This window comes from Diachasmimorpha longicaudata, chromosome 17 (assembly GCF_034640455.1).
Source record: "Diachasmimorpha longicaudata isolate KC_UGA_2023 chromosome 17, iyDiaLong2, whole genome shotgun sequence".
In the NCBI taxonomy this organism is placed as follows: Eukaryota; Metazoa; Arthropoda; class Insecta; order Hymenoptera; family Braconidae; genus Diachasmimorpha; species Diachasmimorpha longicaudata.
In genome coordinates, this window is record NC_087241.1 from 5045559 (window position 1) to 5069100 (window position 23542).

At 41.8% G+C, this 23542-nt stretch overlaps 4 protein-coding genes across 7 annotated transcripts; 3 read left to right on the plus strand and 1 right to left on the minus strand.

Moving 5' to 3' along the window:
* Positions 1-1717: 1717 nt before the first annotated feature.
* On the plus strand, positions 1718-11152 carry LOC135170599 (uncharacterized). Of its 2 annotated transcripts, none has more exons than XM_064136572.1 (7): positions 1718-2319; positions 6168-7814; positions 7898-8109; positions 8364-8498; positions 8584-8883; positions 9086-9244; positions 9350-11152. In XM_064136572.1, the coding sequence occupies exons 1-7, from the start codon at positions 2163-2165 to the stop codon at positions 9368-9370; spliced, it is 2631 nt and encodes an 876-aa protein (XP_063992642.1). In that variant the 5' UTR covers positions 1718-2162; the 3' UTR covers positions 9371-11152. The 2 variants fall into 2 exon arrangements, with proteins under 2 accessions (XP_063992642.1, XP_063992643.1); XM_064136573.1 differs by having other exon boundaries at positions 1719-2319; positions 7898-8046.
* On the minus strand, positions 11138-23457 carry LOC135170600 (glutamine-dependent NAD(+) synthetase). Of its 2 annotated transcripts, none has more exons than XM_064136574.1 (9): positions 23301-23457; positions 22878-23167; positions 16223-16398; positions 15823-16078; positions 15307-15740; positions 12336-13197; positions 11652-12065; positions 11483-11579; positions 11138-11261 (listed from the first exon to the last, which is right to left on the minus strand). In XM_064136574.1, exons 3-9 carry the CDS (start codon positions 16366-16368, stop codon positions 11221-11223), a joined length of 2250 nt encoding a protein of 749 aa, XP_063992644.1. In that variant the 5' UTR covers positions 16369-16398; positions 22878-23167; positions 23301-23457; the 3' UTR covers positions 11138-11220. The 2 variants fall into 2 exon arrangements, with proteins under 2 accessions (XP_063992644.1, XP_063992646.1); XM_064136576.1 differs by having other exon boundaries at positions 11138-11327.
* LOC135170603 (DNA-dependent metalloprotease dvc-1-like) lies at positions 13538-15127 on the plus strand. Its single transcript, XM_064136584.1, has 2 exons — positions 13538-13667; positions 14180-15127. The coding sequence occupies exon 2, from the start codon at positions 14216-14218 to the stop codon at positions 14885-14887; it is 672 nt and encodes a 223-aa protein (XP_063992654.1). The 5' UTR covers positions 13538-13667; positions 14180-14215; the 3' UTR covers positions 14888-15127.
* Positions 17048-22361, plus strand: Nna1 (Nna1 carboxypeptidase). 2 transcript variants are annotated; one of them, XM_064136570.1, is made up of 14 exons: positions 17048-17448; positions 17557-17651; positions 17885-18048; positions 18138-18290; positions 18371-18789; positions 18869-18977; positions 19036-19281; positions 19400-19732; positions 19855-20082; positions 20143-20234; positions 20318-20543; positions 20909-21216; positions 21348-21548; positions 21723-22361. In XM_064136570.1, the coding sequence occupies exons 2-14, from the start codon at positions 17606-17608 to the stop codon at positions 22240-22242; spliced, it is 3045 nt and encodes a 1014-aa protein (XP_063992640.1). In that variant the 5' UTR covers positions 17048-17448; positions 17557-17605; the 3' UTR covers positions 22243-22361. The 2 variants fall into 2 exon arrangements, with proteins under 2 accessions (XP_063992640.1, XP_063992641.1); XM_064136571.1 differs by lacking the exon at positions 17557-17651 and having other exon boundaries at positions 21723-22360.
* Positions 23458-23542: the final 85 nt, after the last annotated feature.

Genomic DNA, 23542 nt, shown 5'->3' on the forward strand with positions numbered 1-23542 from the left:
AATATCCTATATATAACGCTAAACCGTGCGCCACGAGGCAGTTTTATTGCATAACATCTCTCCATCGCTATTGGCCTTGACTTTGCCTCTTAGTTACGACGACGACAGACGGTTGAGATTTCGCAAGCAACTCCCTGGGTACAGTATCTTTTTCCGCAAATGCGACACGAGTTGTTGTGTGTAGCGTACGCCGACGGTGGAACTAAATAAGTGGGCGTAATTATTCCTTTTGTGATTTTCGAGCATAATATGGAATTTTGTTTAATTAACTATGAATTTTCCTGCTTAATCATTACTGTTGTTTATTCCCCCCTTTTTTTCGCATTTGACAGAAGTAATGGGGGAATTCGTCAGGACCGAACTCTGATTGATTGAGAATTACGCGAATTGTCAAGTTTTAATTTTTTTTAAAGTAAAAACTTTTGTCCAAAAATGTCGGAATAAAACTTATGTTATAGAGATTTTCTTGTTTATGGTGTACAAAAGTTTAGGGCATTTTTATGTTTTTATTTGAAACGGAGTCACTGGGGGGTTGACCCTTAATCCAAATCCGGAGATATTCATTCCACTGGGCGGGAGAATAAATAGCCGAGAGGGCAGGTAAAACTCTTGATTTTCCGAGATTAACTAAAGATTCCCGACCTCCACCGAAAAGTCATAATTTACAGTGGACTGTTGGAGCCTGCGGGATACAATCTTAAATGCGCTATACGTATCCGCTGGTGTCGTGGATGGTAGTTACAGGCATCGAAGTCTCCTGCTCTCACATTACTATCCAACATGAATATAACCGTGGAAGTTGCTTTTTACCTCTCAACCTTGACGATGTACATTTCCCCCTCATGACGATTGGATTAAGACATTCTTGCCTCTACTTTTAAGACATTTGTGCAGTCGAACGAGGAAATATTTACGTTGAATCAACCGCATTTTCGAATTAATCCCGAACAATTCTCATTATTTCAATTAATTTTCTCAGAATTTAAAAAATTCTTCAGCCATTCCAACTGAACGGATTATTTTACGGACTAAGACCACGTTTTATGCCTAAATTTTTACCTTAAGCCCCTTTAGGAATATCTTATTTCCATCACATTCATTCAATAATTAACCCGCTCTAGATTTTCAAATTAACTCACCCAGAAAAATTAAAAAAAAAAATCATTAATTATCCTCGAACCTCCCTGTTCGTACAACTTTCAACCCCCTGCTCCCCACCCCCCTTCAATCCTCGATACCGACCAAATCGGCTGATACCTCATCAATTCCTAAACGACAAATTCAATAATTTCCAAAAAATTATCCCCCCACCCACCCACAACCCGCGGGGGAAGAGACTGGGGGGAGTAGCAGAGGGGAGCGTTATCCCCATCCACTCGTCTCGCTGTGGCTAGTCAGGTAGCCCACGACATTGCGCCCGGCAAAAACGAGAAACGTAGTTGTATTATTAAGAAAAGCCCCAACGAATACAAGGTAAACGTTATACGCCGTTGTATGGGTTGAAGTAGCAACGGTAGAGGACCGCAAGCGCCTTGACGATCCGGTTGTTCTGTTCTCCACCTCTGGCCCCCCTTCGCCGAGGACAAGAGGGGGGCCGTTGGCTCTGGGGTGGGGGGGATAGGGAGAGGAGGCGGAGGGCCGGGGCCAGCAGGTACAGGTAATGCCGTAGGAGCACGAATTGCCGATGGTGGAGGGAGGGGAGGGACGTGACTCCTCACGGTCGGGGCCTGGGGTCCGACACCACGACGAAGCCCCAGTTGCTCGCGAGATACGATACCGAGCTAGTTGGAGTGTCGTTACCAGCCAATACCACACCTTTTTCAGATACTTTTTTTTTCTATCTCTCTCTCTCTCTCTCCCTCGCACACTCGCGCAACGATAACTGTACATCGCGAGCGCTCGTGTGTGGAGGCATCGAAGGACATTGGAGGAAAAAAAAATATATAATAATTTTCCTGGCGGTTTATTTGTCGCGAATTGTCACTGGATTTATCAATTTTCATGTGCGAATGTCAATGGTCACCGGTGGTTACTCGCCGGATGGCAAATGTCATTCGGTAGTTCCGGGAGGCCGATGTTTATGAAGTAAAGCTCGGGCTTTTTTCAGTGGTGCTGTGAGGAGAAATTTGTGATTATTTTATTGGAAATAGACTGAGGAAATAATGCCGAAGATATTTTGGCTGAAGGATCGACTGCACCAGCAGCAGCTGAGGCTGCTGGAGGCCCAGCATCTCAGCAAATCACCACCGCCGGGCAGTGGAAAGGACAGCCCTCTCGGTGGATCCGAACCCATCAGTCTTATTGTTAATAAGCATCAATGTAAGTTCATGAAGAAGTTTTTTTTTATTCTCTGGATATTGATGGCTACGGCGGACAGGTGCGGGGATTGATAGGGTACCTGTAGACCCGCACGCAGGTGCTTTCCGCCCAACTCCCTAGATATTCCGTTTTGCCCCGAAACTTATTTATATCGCGGAATGATTTTTACTCGTGGGGAGTAGGAGAGGAGAAAATATGCCGAGTGATTTTTCTAGGCGTTTTCCTTCGTCCAGGTGCCTTGTGGCGACCGTGGCACTTGACCTTTAACTGCACATGCATTTCTCGAATAGTTAATGTATTAATAGAAAACACACGGGTTTTTTTTTTCCTCGTCGGTGATTAATTGGACGGTATTCTATGTCTCGGATGTATCGAGTCTTTGTCATTCATCTCACGGATATTTCAACGTGTGACTGAGCCCCGGAATGTCGCGTGAATGTTTCTTTTTCTTGTTGAAATTTATTGTTTTGTTGGAATTTGAATTTCCCTCCGTCTTCGATACCGCGCAGGCGTCTTAAAATGGACGCCGCGACGCTCTGCCTTCTTCGTAAGAACTATCCGTTTTTTTTATGTTCGCGACCGGTATGAAACGTTAAACCAGCGGGACAATTTTCTTGGATTTTTTTTTAAAACTTGTTGTGACCCCTCGTGCCTCTCGCTGATTCTTCATTCCATGCACGCGCATTCCAGTTAATTCTCAGGGCCAAACCAATATGGCTGACGACCACAAAGCGTTGTGGGGAGGATTAGTTTGAATGTTTTTACTGGAGAAATTGCCGATTTATTTTTGAGAGAATTTGGGGCATTTTGAGTATCAACATATTATGGGAGATAAGAGTCGGTCTGATGGAAATTAATTGTCAGCGATTCATTCAATTTTTTACTGTTTATGAAATTAATTAAAAGACCAGAATCCCCTGAGAGTAACAATAATTAACGATTATTAATTCTCGGTGAAACATCTTCTTAAAATAAAAACATACCAGACTTGAGCGAATAACGTATCGTAAAGAATAAAATTAATGGATTTTATCGCTCCCGAAAATTAATTCCGTCATTAAGTGAGAGAAGAGGCGGCGCAATTAATTTTTAACTGCAAAAATATAAATTCCATGGATGTAAAATGATAAATTCCGGAGATAGAAAACAGATTAAGGCATAAATAAATTAATCGTGTGGAAAAAATCTGAATTGATCTAAAAAATGTCACAAATTAATTCTTTGTTTTAATTGATGCCCTTGTGTCTTACTTTAACGGCCCATTTTTCCGCGAAACGTTAATCTCTTTTGCGATTTGTTTTCACTTTTTATTATCAACAGTCTTCACGCTCAACCGTGACTCTTAAAAGTGAGAAGAGAAGAGACCCTGACCGAAATTCTCCCCGCGAGTTACCGCTGGAACAATGAGACTATGGGGGCCAAGTGCAGATGATCTTTATCGTAAATCACGAGAATTGACTGTTTTCAAAAAAGAAAAGAAAAACCAGAGCAAAAAAATTTGAATGCACGCTTTTCTTTTATTCCGCCGAGGGGATAATGGCTCGTTCAAGTGGACGAGCTCAGGTAGACAACAGGTATTCAACAGATGCCAAAAATCATCACAAAAAGGTCGTCGGGGGTGAATGGGATACTGATTTTCTCACGCCCACGGGATTTCTGGTAAAAATTCCCAGGGAGATTTTTAGTAGCGCATCATATTTCTCGAGAATTAAACTGTATCGGGGGTAAAACGGGTTGCCCTTTACAATTTTAAAATTCAATAATTTATTTTTTATTGAGAATCGAACGGATCAATTTTTTTTGATTGAGAAATTAATAATATTCTTAAAAAAAAATCGATCTGTTTTCCCCCTCGATTGAGCGATTCGCTTCCACAGGGGCAAAATGGACCGCGGTTTTCACAAGTCGGATTGAAATTTCCCAGTAATTTTTCCCGATTTTTCCAATGGGAAAATTTTTTTTTTTAATGAGACCAATGATCTTGTTTATCACCTGAAATTAGTCAATACTCTCGACTCGCGGTCGGTGTGTCACCTTGTCAACCCACGCACGATACCGCTACATAAATGGCGGACGCCTATTCTCACGTATACACGTACAAATGACTCATACACGTATGAATTGACATAAACGTATGATGAGAAAAAAAAACTGTTGGCTAACGTTTGACGAATCATCGCCAGAGCTTAAACTTGTCTTTTTTCCTCTTCATTATTTACGAACGGAATTAAATGCTAGGAATGGTTGACCATTCAACCTGTTCTACCGATTCCAACAAGTGGTGCACATATATGGAGATACTCCCCTCGGTTCACGCTCCAGGGGCGATCCAAAATGCCGCACTGCAGGTGCATCCATTAGGATCACGTGGGGACTGCGACAATAGCTTGAGGATTATTATTTTCATTCTCAGGGACTTTGAGATTAAATCGTCAATTGCTTGTCTTTCACTCCGGTTGATGCGCGATAGTTCAAGTGTTCGGTGGAACATTTTGCTTTTTTTTTTTTTCAGGAGAAAACACAATTCACGAGGAATTATCTAACAATTCTCGCGTTCATAAACTTGTTCTGCTCGAAGAATGAAGGATTTCGCAATTGGCGATTTCACTCCTTGACCTTCGGACCACTTTTTCGCGAGGGATTCGTGATTAAAATTATCTCCAACAATAGCAACATTAAATAAAAAATAATTGTTTCAATGCTGTCAAATAAAAGTCACGCCCTAATTCCCAAAATATTTTTACTGGATCCAATTGGAAAATCGAAAGTAAACGATTTTTTAAAAACCGCGAACAACATGCGCGCAAATCATTATCTAACGCCGCGATTGATCGTTTCCTTGCGACTAATTAAAATAAAGACGGTAATTTTGGTAAAAATTTCGGAAGTTGAACATCAGGGAATGATTCATCAAAAATTGGGGACAAATGTGTAAATTTTTCAAAGCGCGAATTCTCTTTATCTACCGACACAAGTCCATGAGTTTGGAGTACCCGGAGGACGCTCTGATGACGCCATCGATTGCGTCAATAGTCGTTAGAAAGTACGAGCTCTGAGAGGGGATATGTGCTTCGAAAAGTTGATTTTCTTGCCAACTAAAATTTGAAACTAGACTGGCAAAATATCAGTTCTCGAAAGACACATGCGTTGCCGCCCTTTAAATACCTGTAATTAATACCGAAGTGATGAATAAAAAGAGAATATCGGAGTCCTTGGTCGAGCCAATGGCTTCCTGGTTTCCGCTTGGGCGCTGTCCCGTCTGTCCTCGTACTCCATTCACAATTGTAACCAAGACCGCAAGACGACGATGTCAAAGTCAAGAGAACGTTATACCATTCATTTCCAATGTAATTATCGACGTCCGATGTAACAGGATCAATGAAGTAATGCGACAGGAGGCGGTTATTACCGAGAATGTAACAGTTTTCGTGAGGAAGTTGCGGAATTTTGTGACTCTCTGGGTCGATGAACTGACAGATAGGCTATTTTAGATTGAAGGTCATAGAATATCGGTAGATATTGAGTTGTACAACGAGATAAGGTAATTTAAAATTGAGATTGCGAAATATTTATGGAGATCCGAAGTCAAGCTGACGAGTTTGCCTCATCGATTTTCATTCAACAACCAGTTTTTGCTGGATATTCCCGAATTGGAGGAAGATATCGAAATTTTTGTGGAGACATTTTTTGTAGCTCTCGCTCTTTTCCGTAAAAAAGGTTATCACCAACATGTCGCTATCTCCCTCCATTTGGAAGATATCCTCCGAGAACTGTGGACCCTCTACTGCTTTGAGAATCCCCCCACCACTCAGTCTGACGAAAATTCAATGACCTGGTTGGCTTTTCAGATCGCGACAAAACTGATGATGATCGTGCGACGACCCCGGAGTCCTTCCGCAGTGCGAGTCCCCCGAGTTCACCCCCGCCACAGTGGCAGCCCTCAGCCCCAACCTCCCCCCGTCGTTTCATCTCCAGTATTCTGGGAGGGGACATACCCTACGGTAGCCGAGGCCACGTTCTCACCCGTGCTGAGCGCAAGGAGTACAGTAGTCCCCTGGTGGTGCCCTCCCCCGACAAACTCCCCGGCAAATCCGAGAGGATCGAGCTTCCAAGACCACCGACACCGCCGTCCACCTCCAGAATAAAACCGCCAACGAGAGTCTCCGTAATTCAACGAGTGCCGCACCAGACGAAGCCACGAAAGGAGCACACGAAGGTGGAAGTCCCGGCGTCTCAGGAGCCCGAGCAGGAGCAGCCGATAGACTACGCCGTACCCAAGCGAAAAGAAGACGTCGACGATGAGCGGGGGCGAGAGGGTGCCAAGGCATCGCGGACGTTCGGCAATTCGATTGCAAGACCACTATTGGCGATGCGACTGTCAGCCCCGGGTATCCTCCAGGCGGCGGCCGGTCACGGAAGATCTACGAACTCCTCCAATACAGGCTCCTCCTCAGGATCGAGCAATAACTCCTCTACATCGGGTGGCAGTTCGTCCGGCTCCGGTGGTCTGAGTTTTTCATCCTCCGGTGGTGGCGGTGGTGCCATGGGTGGTGCCGGCGGCGGCATGAATCCAGGAGGAAACGGCGGCCGAGGTAACTACGGCCCCAGCTCACCTCCCACCGGCTCATTACCCCCATTTTACGAGTCTCTCAAGGGTGGAAACAATCTCGCCAATTTCGCCAATCAATATGGCACCCAAGGAAATAATTTCCTCACACCGACTTCCGTCGGTATGGAGTGCGACACAGGACAGCAGGACCTCAACTCCCAGCACTCTTATGGCGCTCAGGAGGGCAAGCAGTATCAGCTGCTCCAGAATATGGCGTCCTATGGGCTTGTCCTGAAGGAGGAGGAGGAGGACCTCTCGTCCGTTTACAAACTCCAACCGGATTTACTCTCCGGGCAGTACGGGGGGTACGATGTCACTGATTCTGGAATGATGGTGGACATGGTGACTGGGACTATGGTGGATCCACTCCAGTTCACGGCGACCCTGACATTCAGCTCCCCCACGGATCACAACGCACTTTTGGAGAGCCTGTCTGACGCAGCTGATCTGTTCCTTCCTAGACTTCCTGCAGACGACGGCAACGATCTCCTCGAGGAGTCCCTACACTCACCGGCTTCGGCCGGCAGTGGCATCAATCAGGAGGGGCAAATGACAACACCCGTCGAACCCAGTGTCGACCCCTTCCCCGAACACGGGATTCCCCTGTCGAGGGCCTTCGACGGCAACGGGAGGCACTACAATACCACACACTATTCGAATAAATTGTCTGGGATCACGTATCCTGAAGGGGGATACCAGCAGGTGGGAAAGGAACGGTCCGAGCTGGGGATTCACATCAATCAGGGCCATCAGCAGGAGCCACAACTCCAGCAACTTCAGATTCAGGTGCAGATGCAGCAGCAGCAGCAGGGACAGCAGGCACGCTCTCCTCATCAGCAACATCACCAGGGACTGCTCAGCCCGGGCTTGAATTTCCCCGGAAGCAGTGAGTTGATGATCTCTCGATTATTTAAAATATTTCACGGACAAAAGCGATTTGGTTTTTTTAAATTTCTTATTGAATTCCAGGGCTGGATCTGGACTCTGGAAGTAGTGTAGGGGGTAGTCTGCCAAGTCCTGGAGCTGGTAGTTGTTCACTGGATGGAGCATCAGCGAGCACATCACCTGCCTGTGGCCTCATGGAGCATGCACCTAGTCCCTCTGGCGTTTCGGCTACTGTGAGTTCCCCTGGGGCATCTGATTCACCGTCCACTCCGCGCTCGGGTGTCCTCCAGCAGAGGGTAAGCACCCCGGATTGATCCAGGCAAAAGCATATGATGCGTTTCGATCGCATCTCAATTTTTGAATTTTTTCCATCAATTTTGCTCCTTCATTCGGGTGATTAATGTTAGATTAATTAGTCGGAGTTTGATGATTCATATTCCGGGGAGGGTCGTGTTTATGCAATGCCAATCAACTTGAGTGCTTAATTCCCTATCTGAGACGCCATTTTGAGTCACCATTCGAGCTATAGTTTTCTTATCTTTCGTTTCAGTTGGGACTTCCTGGCGATTGTCAGTTGGAATTCGTTAATGGTGGGCATGGGATTAAGAACCCACTGGCTGTCGATGGACAGAGGACACCCACCACCAGGGACGAGGAGAGGGCACCTAGACCAGCTGCTGGAAAGGTACATCGGCTAGATGATATCCAGAATTAAATACTAAAAAATCGGAGGATCGGCAATCAGATGGTTTTCATTTTTTTTTCTGCAGGAGGATGATCCCAGTCGCTTCACTTGTCGAGTCTGCAGCAAGACCTTCAGCCTCCAACGACTCCTCAACCGCCACATGAAGTGTCACAGCGATGTCAAACGCTATCTGTGCACCTTTTGCGGAAAAGGATTCAACGACACTTTTGACTTGAAGAGACACACCAGAACACACACGGGGGTCAGACCGTACAAGTGCAATCTCTGTGAGAAAAGTTTCACGCAGAGATGCTCGTTGGAGAGCCATTGTCTCAAGGTCCATGGGGTTCAGCATCAGTATGCTTACAAGGAACGTCGTACAAAGGTGAATATAATTTTTTTTCATGGGCAATCCCAGGGGTAATTATCTGATTCATTTGTCTCGTCTCGGGGAAGGTAGTAGCTCTGGATAAAACCTCAGTAAATGTCTTCCAGTTGACCAAAATATTTTCAAATTCCAATGCAAAAAAATTATTCAGTTCCACCATTCGATCAACAAGTCCATCAAGTACCCTCTGTCCTGACAGGTATACGTCTGTGAAGAGTGTGGTCACACAACTCAAGAGCCCGAAGTCCACTACCTCCACCTGAAGGACAAGCACCCGTACAGTCCAGCTCTGCTGAAGTTCTACGACAAGCGCCACTTCAAATTCACCAACAGCAATTTCGCCAACATGCTGCTACAGGTGCGCACTTAATGCCCACAATTTTTGATTGATGTGTGCAGTTAACAGTGCTTTATTAATAAAAAAACACTCGGTACGATTGAATGACAAAAATTCAATTTGTAGACTAGAGAAATGAAAAATTGAGAGAGAGAGCATTGAATGAACAATTGTTTATTCTTTGCTGATGTGACTGCAGGACGCGAAGGGGACGAGCAAGACCATCAGAAGAACGACAGCATGGCAATTTGGTCGAGCCTCTTCGTAGTGACTTAACGACCGTAAATAGTGAGGTATCCTTAAGCCATTTGGGATAAATAGAAATGATTGTGCCTTCGATAGTGAGAGAAATGAGGAAGAGGCTGTATTTATCCCATGACGACTAAATACAGTCGTAAATAGGGCTCATAAATAAGAGAAGGGAATTAGTATTCAAATATTTTCATTTTATGATCACAAGTCTCCCTGAGATAAAAATAATGGTGTTTCACTTGAAAAGCAAAGGAATAATTTCCACCAGATTATTAATAGAATAATCCTCTGAGGAACTCGAATTCAACGTTTCAAAAATGAAATTCCCCTCGATTTCACTCCACGATACGTTGACTTTCGACTTCAAATGGCAATCCAGAGTTTCCCGATATTCCCCAATAAATATTGTGAACCTCTCGATTAACAATTACACTTCTAATAATTATTTAATGGTCAATTATTCTCAAAACGCATACCTTTGCGGTAGGGTGTCCTGTGATATAGGGAAAATGGATCTTACACGATTTTATATTAAAACCACGCACATCACACTACACAATTCATCATCACGAAAAGAAAAAAATATAAAAAAATGAGAAAAAAAATACGGGGTATCGTGCAATTTTATAATTTTCTTCTTCTTCAAGGTGGTAGGAAACAAATTAACTTAATGAATTTAGCATAGAATATAGTGATGGGGCAGCAGCCACTGATCACAGCTACCCTCATTCTGATTATTATTTAAAGAAACATCATGTGTAAATTTTAGATTGTAAAGTATATTGTCATCGTGGTGCTCAGTGATTTATCAAATCCCATAAAAATACATAAAAATCACGGTGCTCTGTAAATATTTCACAGTTAGAATTAACGGTTAATCAATGAATAAATGAATAATTATAATTTATAAATCTCGACTTTTGCAGGCATTGTGATTGTTCGCTTAAAAAGACTGTAAATACTGTGTATTTTTATTATTCAAATCTAACGATCGTCAAATGCACGTAATATCTTAAGATCATTTTTTTATTAATGAATACTATTTTTTATTCCCGAAGTTATGGTCACGATTGAATAAAGTATGTCTTGTAATACTCAATAATAAAATTTCAACGACAATTGACGATATGATAAACAACTGTCACGATAATGCATAATTATTTAATTAAATCGTAATTACGTCCAGTATTTGTTATGTCTCTAGTAACAATTTTTATATATTAATTTTATTCACATTATCCCTCATTGTTATCTCAATTATTAGACCATTTTTTTCGATGCATCAAACCACTTAATTATTAATTATTATTTCGTATTGATTAATTAAATGATGTAATTGATAGCTGAATTTATTGAGGAAAGTATTTATATTGAATGTTAAATAACTGCAGCTTATTCTGATGTGAATTTTATATACTCAGAAGTTTTTTTTCCAGAGGGAGATATGCACGTCTATTTGTTGAGTGAATTTATTTTCCATGACTGTGTAGAAACGTAAGGGAAATTATGAAAATGGGTTTATAGATTTTTTTTCTACTCGTAACGATGTATTATAGAGGTCCGAGGCATGATATTTGGATGTTTAAGAATAATTCATTTTATCAATGGAGAATATAACGGTTAATACAGTATATTGTACGTAGAAGAATAAAGAGAATAAAATTATATGATATTTTACATGTTTTTTATTATTTTGAAATAGACTTTTCCATATTTATTACATTCAATATTCTGTTCAGCCGACTTCAGTCATCAAGACGAGGTACTTTACTGTAATCTCTAGCAGCTTGAAACAGAAAACGAGATTGATAGGTGAATGTCTGTTATACTACAACCCCTGGGAATGTTCTATCTGCAACAAAAAAAATATTATTTTTCAGAGCTGGGGTAGGATACTGGAAAACTCTCGAATATTTTTCAAGTACGAGTTTATAATAAAAAATATTTTTCTTTCGCTCCTCTCGAACGTTTCCCCAGCTCTGTCATCAAGAATCCATTTTCACTTACTGTCAATCCCGCTATAAGATGCCTGAGGCTTGGTAGGTTCTTTCGGAGGTTCTGTTTTGCCCCTGGACAGTCTGTCACTGTCAGCAAGCCTCTTCACCTGATCAACAAACGCAAACATTAACAATTCTTCATGAAAAACAAATAAACTCCTAAAGAATTCCTCACTCACCTGTTCATCAATGGCATTGAACTGCCACTTCCACGAGTGATTATACAAAAATTGTCTGTGATCATTCCGATTGTCATCCGGGCTGTAACACTCCAGATGACAGGACGGTGTGAGAATGGTCATTTTGTGTCGATTGATGGCGTAGCACCTCCAGAAGTGCTTGACCTTGTCGGCCACCTCCTGAGGACTGCAGTGTCTCCACATGGGCACCAATTTGCAGAACATGGAGAAGGGCCCACAGCACTGATTCTTCCTGAGTCGTCCGTAGTTCGCCAGCTCTTTGTAGGTCATCCCCATGTCTACTTCATCTGCCTGGACAAGTTGCCCCCCTTGAAGGGGCTCCAACTCCGCTGTTGGAACAGCCTCCAGCACCTGTTTTATCGCTGTTATCTCGTATTTGTCACTGAACCATGCCTGAAATTGTGATTAATAAAGATTCCATTTTTTCATAATTAAAAATATTATTTATTTTAATGGACCTTATTCTGGCTGACAGTCTGCGGCGAAAAAAAAGAAAAATGCGTAAAATGAGAAAAAGAAAGCACAATTAATATCCAAATAAATTGATCCGATCGCCCTAGGCCTCAAAATTAATTTCCATCCGTTTAAAATTAAAAATTTAAGTTGAGGGCATCTTTTTCTCATCTTCTACAAGTTAATCCCCGTCATGAGGCCCTCACTCACCAAAAATCTCTTCAAATCTTCTTTAGCGATACCCCCAATAGGATTAATATCAGCACTGCTGCAATCGTACTTGGTGAAATACCCCCTGAGTGCCTCATCGACATTGCTGGACCCCAACACAAGGAGTCCCCCAGGTCTTCCTCTGACCCAGAGCATCAGCTGTGCAAAAAGATAAGCCACCACCATTCTCATTCTTGCCTGAACATTCTGGAGGGCCAAATTCTCCCTGGGCGAGCCCCCATGAACCCTGAACTTGGGGGTGAGTTTGGCCACTTGCTGGAAGATCCCCAAAACAGCTGAAATTGCAGTGTCAATGACAATGCTCAAATGATACGAGCCAATCTGATTTGCTAGCAATGCAGCTCTTGCTTTGGTCTGGGCTGTTGAATTCTCAGTTCCCATGTAACAAGTCACCAAGAGTGTATTGCAGAGTTCTTTGGCATCACTAGGTACGTAATCACAATCGCCAACGATTTTTCGAACATCAGCCAATACCTGGCTATCACCGTTCTTCACCTCCTCCACGATCATTCTACACATATTGTAGACAATGCAGGCGACCGAGGAGGAGTCAACGCCACCGCTCAGGGGGAGAAAAAAACCCCCCTGGCAGGAGCGTCGCAGATAGTCCCAGAGCCAGCACGCTGGCGCTATGGAGATCTCTTCTTCTGGGTGAAAATACAATACTTCTGGGGATATTGTTTCACTGTATTCATCGACTAGAGAATTAATATCAACTGGGGCACTTGATAATTCACATATTTCAATTTCTGAGGATAAGGCGAAGTCGATAGTAACACGGGGATATGCTGGACTAGACGCTGATGAATGAGTCCTAGAGCGTATACCATTTCTGTATGCTCTGGAAGGGGGAAATAATCATTTTATGGTACATGATAATTTCCAAAATTAATAACGGAGATGCTTGCGAATGGTTAGTGATGGTAATGGGTTCGAAAATTAAATTGAAAAAGCAGGAAATTAATTCTCCCTTTCGGTCTTTATTAACATGACACGACGAAGACACGTTTGATTGTCATGAACTGATATAACAAATAATAAATAATAAATTTGGAATACAGTTGAAATGAATTAATTTTCTTTAATTTGAAATGGGCGTGAATTTGCGATTAATAAGGATCGTCATTATGGATCCACATACACCATCTGCAATTACAATTTTTTACATCACATGATCGTCGTTTGTATCCCAGGCCGACCACATAGTGGGAGCGGCCCTGTTCAGTCGAATGGTGGGCGGTAAATGCCAGAGGCTCTTCGGTGTTTTTATTATAACACCTAACCTAGTATCTTGATTAACAACTGGTCCAGGTAATTATCTACAATTCCTCCAAAAATAATCCATCACAAGCACTCAAAACTTTTGAAGAAAAAATATCTTCTGATCGGTGTGGAAAACCGCGAAAACCATCTTCGCGGTGGGTATGTTTACGTGGAATCAACAAAACGACTCCAAACAATGTTCAGAGAGAATGAGAGCTGCATTTTCTGCAGCAGCATAATTAATGAGTCCAAATATATTGATCAAAGTTATTTTGATAACATTGACACAGAGAATGGCGAAAAAAATTAATTTGGAGCAGAATATGGTAGTTTTGAGGTTATGGTACAATATTTCGTGTACGACTATATCATAATAATAGTACGGCATAGTAAAAATATTCAGAATATGTTTATCCATGAATTTTGTTGCTATTTGGAGGAAATAGGGGTGAGCAATTGAAAAATTAAATTATTAATCTTGTGTGGACAATGGAAATTGCCAGTTTCCTGAAGATCTATGAAATTCCCCCGGGAATAATCAACAGCACCTCAATTTCCAGATCGCTATCAACCCTCAAATTTCCCAGAAAAAAAAAATGGCGCAAGGTACGCGTTCATCCCGTCCCCAGGACCCCGAGAACAAGCTGTCGATCCAGAAGAAATGGAATCTCGGTATAACAACCGAGGTGGATCTCCCGGAGGATTTCGATCCACTGACAGCATCTCCCCTGGACGATCGTCTCAACACATCGGAGACTAAACCCGACATCGTCGAGATTCTGCGACAGTTGGATCTCAAATATTTTCACGGCAAAATAAAGGGCTACAGAATCGAGTGGAACGCAAGCCTGATAACAGCCTACGGTCGCACAAATTTCTCCCAGAATAAAATATCAATATCGAAATTTCGTCACCTGGGACAGAAACGATCGGTTCTCATAAAGACAATTCTCCATCAGGGAATTCACGCTTATCTGGACAAATTGGGCTTCAACAGGCGTGATAATGCCGCCCACGGGAAGGATTTTAAGGCCGAAAAGAGCAGAATATCGAGAAAAGTTGGGGAGGACATTGCATCAAGGGATGATGTGAATTTTATACTCGCTGAGAACTACATATGTGCTCATCAGTGTAAAAAATGCAAAAAGATACTCTACAGGAGAACGGGACAGGATCCGAACAAGGTGAAACCTTATACAAAGGTTTATCACGACTGTCCAGGAGTCTTTCGTCCCATAAAACTCAGGGAGACGTACAGAGAGCCGTAGGGATTCGTCTCAATTCATCTCTCATATCTCCATGCACGCAATTTCGAATGGAAATTTTTTTTTTGTTATGAAGTGGTAATGAAAAAAATACGCTGGAGGCGACTTAAATTGTTTTACCACTCGACTACACAGAATATATTACTTTTATTCGTAAAGATGTCACGAAAATGTATAGACAAATCGTGTTGTAATCAATCATGTCTTATTGCAAAATTGTATCTAATAAAAAATCGTAGGTTTTTTTTTTGGTTATTAATTTCGCATTTAAACCAAAATAAACCAGAAACCAATTTGTTCCTCGTCGAGAAATCCAGAAGAAAAGAGTACATCAAGCAAAAAAAAAGCTAGTGCAAATAACGCGAATGATATATGAAAAGCAATCGAAAAATTGGCCGTAGGCATATTTTTTGAGTACTTACCTAATGGACTCCAAATCAAACGTGGCAGTGGTAACCTCGACCTCCTTCAGGGAGAACTGCTTAGCCCTCCCAATCATGGCCCCATTAACAGTAATCGATGAGAATCCCATGAATAACATTCGCCCTCCATCACAGCCAAAAAAATCACTGTACATGTAGCAACCCCCAGCTTTAGCGGTCGCTGTTTTCACCCTATCAACGATAGTATGTGCCTTTCTAATCTCGAACATAGATCCACTGGCATTCGATATGATCTCCACACCGTCCAGAGACATTGGTATGTGATTACTATCGGGATGCCAGAGTTCCTCGCATATTTCAAAACCAATGCACGTATCTCTGGTTGCAATTACAGCATCACCAATGGGGACAACAGTCTGACCAGTTATTACGGCGATAAGTCTTGGCAGAAAGAAATCCTCGACTGTTCTTATCTGAAACAAAATTAAACGCAATTTAACAATTATTATTGCATTGAGGAAGATTAATAAAAATCTTATGAAGGAGCTGCTATACCTTTCGCCAAGCAGAGAACCATCTTCCTTCCCTGTAGACCGAAGTATCGCACATCTGCATCTTCGGTCGAATCAGCAATATTTTTCGATTCAGGAAGGCAACTCTACAGTTGTATGTAACGTTCTTATGCATAACTGGCATTCCAACATCTATCAGAATGTCCTGACAGATTTTTGATTTCAAGAGGGCTGCTAGGACTTCCCAGCTGTGGAGAATCGTGTCATTCTCATGGAAATGATCCTCACAGCTGTATCCCCTATGTCAATAAATAATTATAAATTGTATGGGTCCATCGCACAATAAAAATGAATCAGAAATAGCTGGATTACTATTTTTATCATTTAATTAACATCATGCTTTGTTAGTAAAATTTTTTAAACAATTAAAATTGTTCACCTACGTAATTTCAAGCTCAGGGCCACTGCGAAACCTGGCCCCCTGTGCCTTAGCCTCCTTGATGCTCTCAAGAATCCGTCTCAAATTACCATCAAAGTCCATGGCCCACTGGTTCAACGTACAAACCGCCACCGTCACCGTTCTCCCCATTATTGAATAATAATTTCTCCTCAATTTCCACTGTAAAAATAAAAATAAAAATTTCACACAAACCGTATACCTTGCACCCGACTCCTGACGGTTGATTGATCGATACGTATCGCAAGGGCCCAAATTCCGACTCTAGAAATTCTTTTTTAAACCATCCCCAGAAGCCAGTAAAATAATTATGCTCGCATAGATATTCATAGATATCTAAATTTAAGAACTATTGCGGGCTTCCCCAGTGGTTTCACTATCATCCCCCGAAAAATATAATCGGGGGGGAGAACGACTGGCAAAAAGCCCGCCCATATTGACTCCGTTGTCAGGTAATCACAGGAAAGAAACCCAGCGATTGGCCAAATAGTTTATTCTCGATATTGTCTTTCGAGTTTTATTAGATTTCTACGGGAATCGGGACGTACGACCCGACTGTCGTTTCAAGGCTCCTCTACCCAATTTTTTTTTTTAACCCACCCACCGACCGAAATTACAAGAGATCATCTTCAGAGTCGTCCTTATGGAATACATAAAATCATCTAAAATGAGATATGGATTTCCTGTTGAACAGTCGAGTGAGAGAACTGCAAGCTGTCCTGTTTCCAGTACTGCCCATTCCAGGTACAATATTTTTAATAATTAATTGGTGAGGAGGAAGGGGGAGGAATTATGTCGTGATTAACGGCCTCGAAGTGATTAAGGTGTTAATTGTACTTTCCCACAAGTTTAGCAACTACTGTACAGTGAAAGGTAATACCTGGTATCGATCAATCTTTGCGTGCAAGTTCGTTGAATACATACATTCCGGTACATAACTATGTGTAACGAGACTGAAGTTTTTCAAGCGCGGGATTCACGCAGGGAATGAGGCATTATTCAGTCGGTCGTTCACCGTGAATAGTTTCATAGGCCAGTCTTGAATTTACTAAATTTATTTTTTCTTATCCGCGTTGGGACAAGAAGTGTCCGGTGTTTGAAATCAATTTGTCATTTGTTGAGTGTTGACGTAGAATTTTTTTTTGAATGAAAAAATTCCTCAGAAGGTCAAAAAGAAAGTGATTACAATTTAACATCAAAGATTCGTTAATTGTAAGTTTTTTTCGACAATAATCAATTGAAAAATAACTTGGAATTACATGTTTTTCCTCTGCATTGCTGATATCACATGTCATGAACGAATGTGCGAATGATTTCCAGTGAATCGAGTGATAAGAGTTGGTAATTGTTGGAGAATACTGGAGATATAATGCCGGAATGCCATGAACCGGTGTCAGAGAGCACCGGCACTATCGGTGAATAATGAGAAATCAATTAAAATATACGAACGAACAATTTATGGTTTCAATGAATTTTTTTTTTCTATTGACATGATTTCCGTTAACAGCACGCTAGCAAATATATCTCACGCTTCTTCAGATGATCATAATTGCGTTATAAATTAATTTAATTAGCTCTTTCTGAAGGGAATGGACGAGAAATTCCAACAAGTCGAGGGGATTTTAATAGAAGAAACCGATAATTCTAGGGAATTTCCTGACGACTCAGTGCCTTCAGGATCGATTTGGGTTTTCCCGAAGAGACGTAGACTCGGTATTACCCATTACCTCTAGTATTCTCAAGTACAGAGAGGCGGATGTTCAGCCTATTGATGCTATCACGCAAGAGCCGAGGTGGCCTACTGAGTGCAAAGTTCGTTAATGATCCTCTTCTACAACGAATTTTTTTCATTTTGTTAAAAATTTGAGAAATTGGAGAAATTATCCTGTTGGGGCTTCCAGGTGATTCAGGAGAGGATTCGTCACATCGATTACTCTCCACCAATGCCTGAACCTTACTATGTGCCAACTGGAAAGGAACCAAAGCCTAAACCGATTAACGAAGACATGGGAACTGTGATTTATGCTTATAACCCTATGAGTGCAACTAATTATGTGAGATAATCGATACTAATTTTTATTGGGATAGAGAATCAAAGGATTGTTTGACAACGAATAAATAAATTCTAACTTAGTTCAGCAGATCGTGTGCTGGTGGAACCGTAGTCCTGACCTCCTCCGACATGGACACAACCCTGGAGGAATGCAACGATCCAAATGCAATTGTATCGACCATAACAAGCGACTTGAAATTTGAGTCACGATTTGAATCGGGAAATCTCGGAAAAGTCATTAAAATCACCGAGACCTACTATCAGCTGCACTTGAGGAAGGACCTGTACACCCAGAGGCACATGCAGTGGTTCTATTTTCGGATATCCAACACAAAGAGCAAGACAATATACCGATTATCAATTGTCAATTTTTGTAAGGAGGACAGCCTCTACAACGAGGGACTCAGGCCCCTCCTGTACTCCACCAAGGATGCCAGTCTGCACGCAGTTGGGTGGAGACGTTGTGGTGATAACATAACTTATTACAAAAACGATTCTTCGTGAGTACAATTTATATTTCGACAGGATCAATAGTTTCGAAAATATCGCGAGTTGAAGACACCAATTTTTTGACTCTAGAGACGAAGAGAAAGAAAAACACACTTTGACATTCAACATAACATTCCCCCACGACCAGGACACTGTTTACCTGGCTCACTGCTACCCCTATACCTACACAGACCTGCAGGTAAAATAATCCAGAAGCTCTCTCAAGAGTACCAATTAATTTCCGAATGGAATCGTAGGAATATTTGACGAGAATATCAAGTGACCCAGTGAAATCGCGTTTCACAAAATTGCGACTACTCTGTAGAACACTGGCTGGAAATAGTGTTCATTACCTAACAATAACAGCTCCTAATTACAACGACGAAGGGAGGAAGAAGAAGGGAATTGTTATAACAGCTAGGGTACACCCTGGAGAGACACCCTCCAGCTGGATGATGAAAGGAATCATCGATTTTCTCACTGGTGAATCAAATCAGGCACGAGTGAGTCTCAATAAAAAAATTACCACTGATACAGTTTCAAAATTAATCTTTAGAAAACTACGGGCCCATTTCATTTATATAAAGTCTTAAAGAATTACTATTTTGGGCTGATCTCAAGGAGCTGCGGGAGAGATTCATATTCAAATTAGTTCCCATGCTGAATCCAGACGGTGTCATTGTCGGGAATAACAGGTGTTCCCTGTCAGGAAAGGACCTGAATCGACAGTACCGTACGGTTATGCGAGAGAGTTATCCGTCTGTATGGCACACCAAGCTGATGATTCGAAGATTGATGGAGGAGTGTGGTATTGCTATTTACTGTGACCTTCATGCACACTCGAGGAAACATAATATATTTATTTATGGATGCGAGAGCAAGAGGGCCGGATGCTATGGAAAACTTACTGAACAGATATTCCCTCTCATGCTGCATAAAAATGCTGCTGATAAGGTGGACAATTTTTTAAATGGAATTATCACTTTTTTACCAGTAAAAAGAGGAGAATTTCCCATGTTCTTTAACCAAAATATTGACAAGAATATTTTCCCCATTTCACCGGAATTCAATTTCAGTTTTCCTTCGAGAATTGCAAATTTCACATTGAAAAAGGGAAAGAGGGAACAAGCAGAGTTGTCGTGTGGCTGATGGGTGTGCAGAATAGCTACACCATGGAGGCGTCAATGGGTGGATCGAAGCTCGGTTCCCGAAGTGGAACCCACTTTTGTGCTCAGGATTATGAGCAGATTGGAAAAGCTTTTTGTGAGACCCTGCTCGACTTCTCTGACGAGGATCCTACCAAGGTAAAATTAACTAGACGCTTGCCAACATGAATTTTAATTTAATTATCCGTTGACATTCAGGAGAGGCTGCGTAACAAAATATTGGTTCGCCTCATGAAAGAGGGCTCGAGTGCTGACGAGCCTACGAACATTAATCTCACTGATTACTCAAGGTAATAATGCCTTCCTCCCTCCCATCCCCCATAACTAATCGTATCTCACTGAAACCCAATTAATCACTTTGTTTGGATCAAAGTGATGAGGGCGATACGTCGGATAGTTCGTCAGAGGAGATAAAATTAGGTACGAGTGAAGCGACCATTTTATTGGATTCCGAAACCTCAGGGGATTATCGATCTCACTATCTGTCTGTGCCACCACCATCACCACAACTACCGAGATCCAGGAATTCCAATAAACCGAGGAAAATTAGGAAAAAGACGAAGATGGAGGAGAGCCGGATCATGAGGCAAAAATTATTAGTAAGTGATCGATATCAGGTATTTTTCAACTCTAAATGGACCCCATTCATTGATAACTATGTCAAGTAATTTTTGTTCGATGCCACTGCACAAATTTAATTTTATTCGCTCGAAGAAAACGATTTTCTCGTTTTATCAACGATGGGAATAGATAACGATAATTAGAGGAACTTTTACACGATTTTTTTTACTGACTATTAAAGGAAAAGCAGCAAAAATAATCTGTAAATTTATTTTTGTCATTTTAATCGCCAAAGGGATGAACGGACGCAAATACTCCGACAAAGTTTACACAAATAAAATAACCCCCTCATATTCATCGATACCTAAATATAAAATTGAAAAAAAAAAAAACATAAATATAGAATCGTCGGCCTGTGATGGATTTACCAGCAACAGATCCAGGAAGCGACATGTGCTGTGACTTAACGGATTCAGCTGATGAATATTACATTACCGCTCCGCTGGATAATCCGAGAAAAAGCGCAAGTTTGCGTAGGAGTTTCAAAGAGAGTAACTCAGCCGTTGAAAAACGTTACGAGATCAATAAAAAGGAATACGAGGCTGATACTCTTCCATTATTGAGGCCACATACTCTGGCCTTCGTCGAGGAGTCTGTGAGTGAAAAAATCACTTGCAAAATTCTTAGGACACGTGGGACTCAGCCAGCTAGGTGAGGACTTTGCCACTTAAATTTCATGAATTAGATTATTCATAGGAACTTCCTAGAAAAATATCAGTAAGGAAATCGTTCCCTAGCCAATAGTTATCAGTTTTTAATTGCAAAGAGATGTTTATTCGCAGATTTATGAGGCATTTATCTCCTATACTTCCTAGAAGCCAAGACGTGCAGATTAAATTGACGTCGTTAAGGCAACAGATATGGACAGGAGTCCCTGATATAGATTGTAATCATGATAATGAGGAATATAACAGGGCTCCACTCAGCTGGGGTGTCTCGCAGTTGGCCCTGATGTGTCAAAAAAATAGTGAAGCTTTGCTCAAGTAAATTCACCATCCTAATGATTTATTACTCGTTGGATATTCTTTGTTCGAAACAGCAAACTCATGAAGAATAATTTTCCTTTTCCGAACAACGAACATCTTCATTTCTAACTTTTAATTGTCTCGGAATAACCTAATTCACTCAGTCCACATCAAATTCCCGGTCTCTTTCAGATCATGTTCGAAAAAATTGGAATCTCTCAACTCCTCCAGCAAATTAGATTTAAAAAAGAATAAGAAAAGCACAAGAAACTCTGCAAGAGCTCCAAAGACTCAAGTTAGTGAGGAAAATCCAGAGGATGAGTCACAAAAAAATACGAAGAAGAAGCGAATTCGCTTCAAACGTCAAAAAGCCTGTCAAAATCCACCTGAGGATCAGCAATCAGCTGTTACCGTTGAGTCCGCGGACTCCCTGAGGTTGTTTGGAGTCGGCAAACTGCCGAAACCCCAGCAGAAACCCAAACCGGACCCCAAAAAGAAATTCCGGAGGAGTGGAATCGTGGCCACAGCCACAATCCACGTGTCAAAGATAAAGAATAAAACAATTGTCGAGAATTTCAGTGATAGCTCAAGCTCGGAGGACGCCCCGACCACTACCAGCACTCGCCCTCGCACGAATAAAAAGAAAAAAAAGCTCTCATTACCGAAAAAACGAGCACTAAGTGCTAATTTTTTACTCAGTGATAAATCTTAATTAGAATTGATCGAATTTTATTCATATTTATGGAATAAAAACGCACTGCCGCTGTTGCTAATGATTAAAAAAGCAAATCACGAATAAATTTATTGAAATTAAGAAGATCTGGACTAATTAGTTTATTTTTAATTTTTTCAATCCTTAATTTATGAACGATTGTTGTTGTTATTGAGAGTTCAACTGAATGGAAAAACTAATCCGAATAGGAAATTAATTACACTATAAGCATCACGATAAACGATTAATAATTATAAATAATTGAATAGACCATCCGAATTTCCTAAGTAAAAATTCCTATGGTTCATAAAAAATGGAAATAAGTAAATCATTGCGTCACTCGAATAACAGACGACCTCCCGGCGTCAACATAACCCCTCTCCGTCGCCGAAATCCGTCAACACACCCCACAAAGAATGTCCCTTCGACAAATCCCCGAAAAATCCCTCTCGCCAAAATCTCGACCCAAAAATGATGAACGAATGTAATAAACAAACCGTACTAAATCCATCTGCAATAGAACCCACCCAAACCCCAATAAATCACATGACAGCCCGGCGTCCCGAAAATCCCCCCTCGGTGCGGCGACAATTCCCAAAAAAATCCTTCCCCAAACCCTTCAAAAAGTCACTCACCACGTAAAACTCCCTCACAGCCCTCCTGTCCTTGCAAACTGGTCACAAAAATCCCTCAAAAACGGCACAATAAACAAAGCGTCACCTCACTCCTCACACCCGACGCAAGCGTTACTCGTGAACATGGCGAGATGCGCAGCGCGTCACCGCGCACGTCTCCCTGTTCCACGCGCCGAACTCCCTAGATTTGGCGGGAGACGAGTCAGAACCCCCTAGACTTGTTGAAAATTCCACTCGCGATGATAGAGATGGGTTTTTGTGGTTTTTTAGACGACAGCAAGGATGACGGTCTGTGGGAAAGAAGCACAGATAGTCGTGAAGTGGTATTGAAGCTGTAAATCAGCAATATTCAGTTTGCATAGCCCTCATACAGGTGTTTGCAATTAATTTGGTCGTTAACATTCTGAACGTGTGTTTCCTTACCCATCTCCTTCCTCCAGCTCCTGTCCTAATAATGACTCGTTAATATCGCACTCGATGACACCTGTCCTCGCAAATTAATCACAAAAACCCCCGAAAACCGCACAATAAACAGAGCGTCACCTCACTCCTGACGCCCGACGCTAGCGTTACTCGTGAACATGGCGAGATGCGCATCCCTCCACCGCGCAGACTTCCCTATGGCCACGCGCAAAACTCCCTAGATTTGGCGCGACACTAGTCAC

Coding starts and splice junctions, on each gene's coding strand:
- LOC135170599 (XM_064136572.1), top strand. CDS start 2,163: ATGCCGAAGATATTTTGGCTGAAGGATCGACTGCACCAGCAGCAGCTG. Junction 2,320..6,167: donor TATTGTTAATAAGCATCAAT/GTAAGTTCATGA, acceptor TTGGCTTTTCAG/ATCGCGACAAAACTGATGAT. Junction 8,884..9,085: donor ACAAGGAACGTCGTACAAAG/GTGAATATAATT, acceptor CTGTCCTGACAG/GTATACGTCTGTGAAGAGTG.
- LOC135170603 (XM_064136584.1), top strand. CDS start 14,216: ATGGCGCAAGGTACGCGTTCATCCCGTCCCCAGGACCCCGAGAACAAG.
- LOC135170600 (XM_064136574.1), bottom strand. CDS start 16,368: ATGGGGAGAACGGTGACGGTGGCGGTTTGTACGTTGAACCAGTGGGCC. Junction 15,741..15,822: donor GGTTCTCTGCTTGGCGAAAG/GTATAGCAGCTC, acceptor ATTTTGTTTCAG/ATAAGAACAGTCGAGGATTT. Junction 12,066..12,335: donor AAGATTTGAAGAGATTTTTG/GTGAGTGAGGGC, acceptor TCACAATTTCAG/GCATGGTTCAGTGACAAATA.
- Nna1 (XM_064136570.1), top strand. CDS start 17,606: ATGCCGGAATGCCATGAACCGGTGTCAGAGAGCACCGGCACTATCG. Junction 18,049..18,137: donor GGTGGCCTACTGAGTGCAAA/GTTCGTTAATGA, acceptor TGGGGCTTCCAG/GTGATTCAGGAGAGGATTCG. Junction 18,291..18,370: donor CTATGAGTGCAACTAATTAT/GTGAGATAATCG, acceptor ATTCTAACTTAG/TTCAGCAGATCGTGTGCTGG.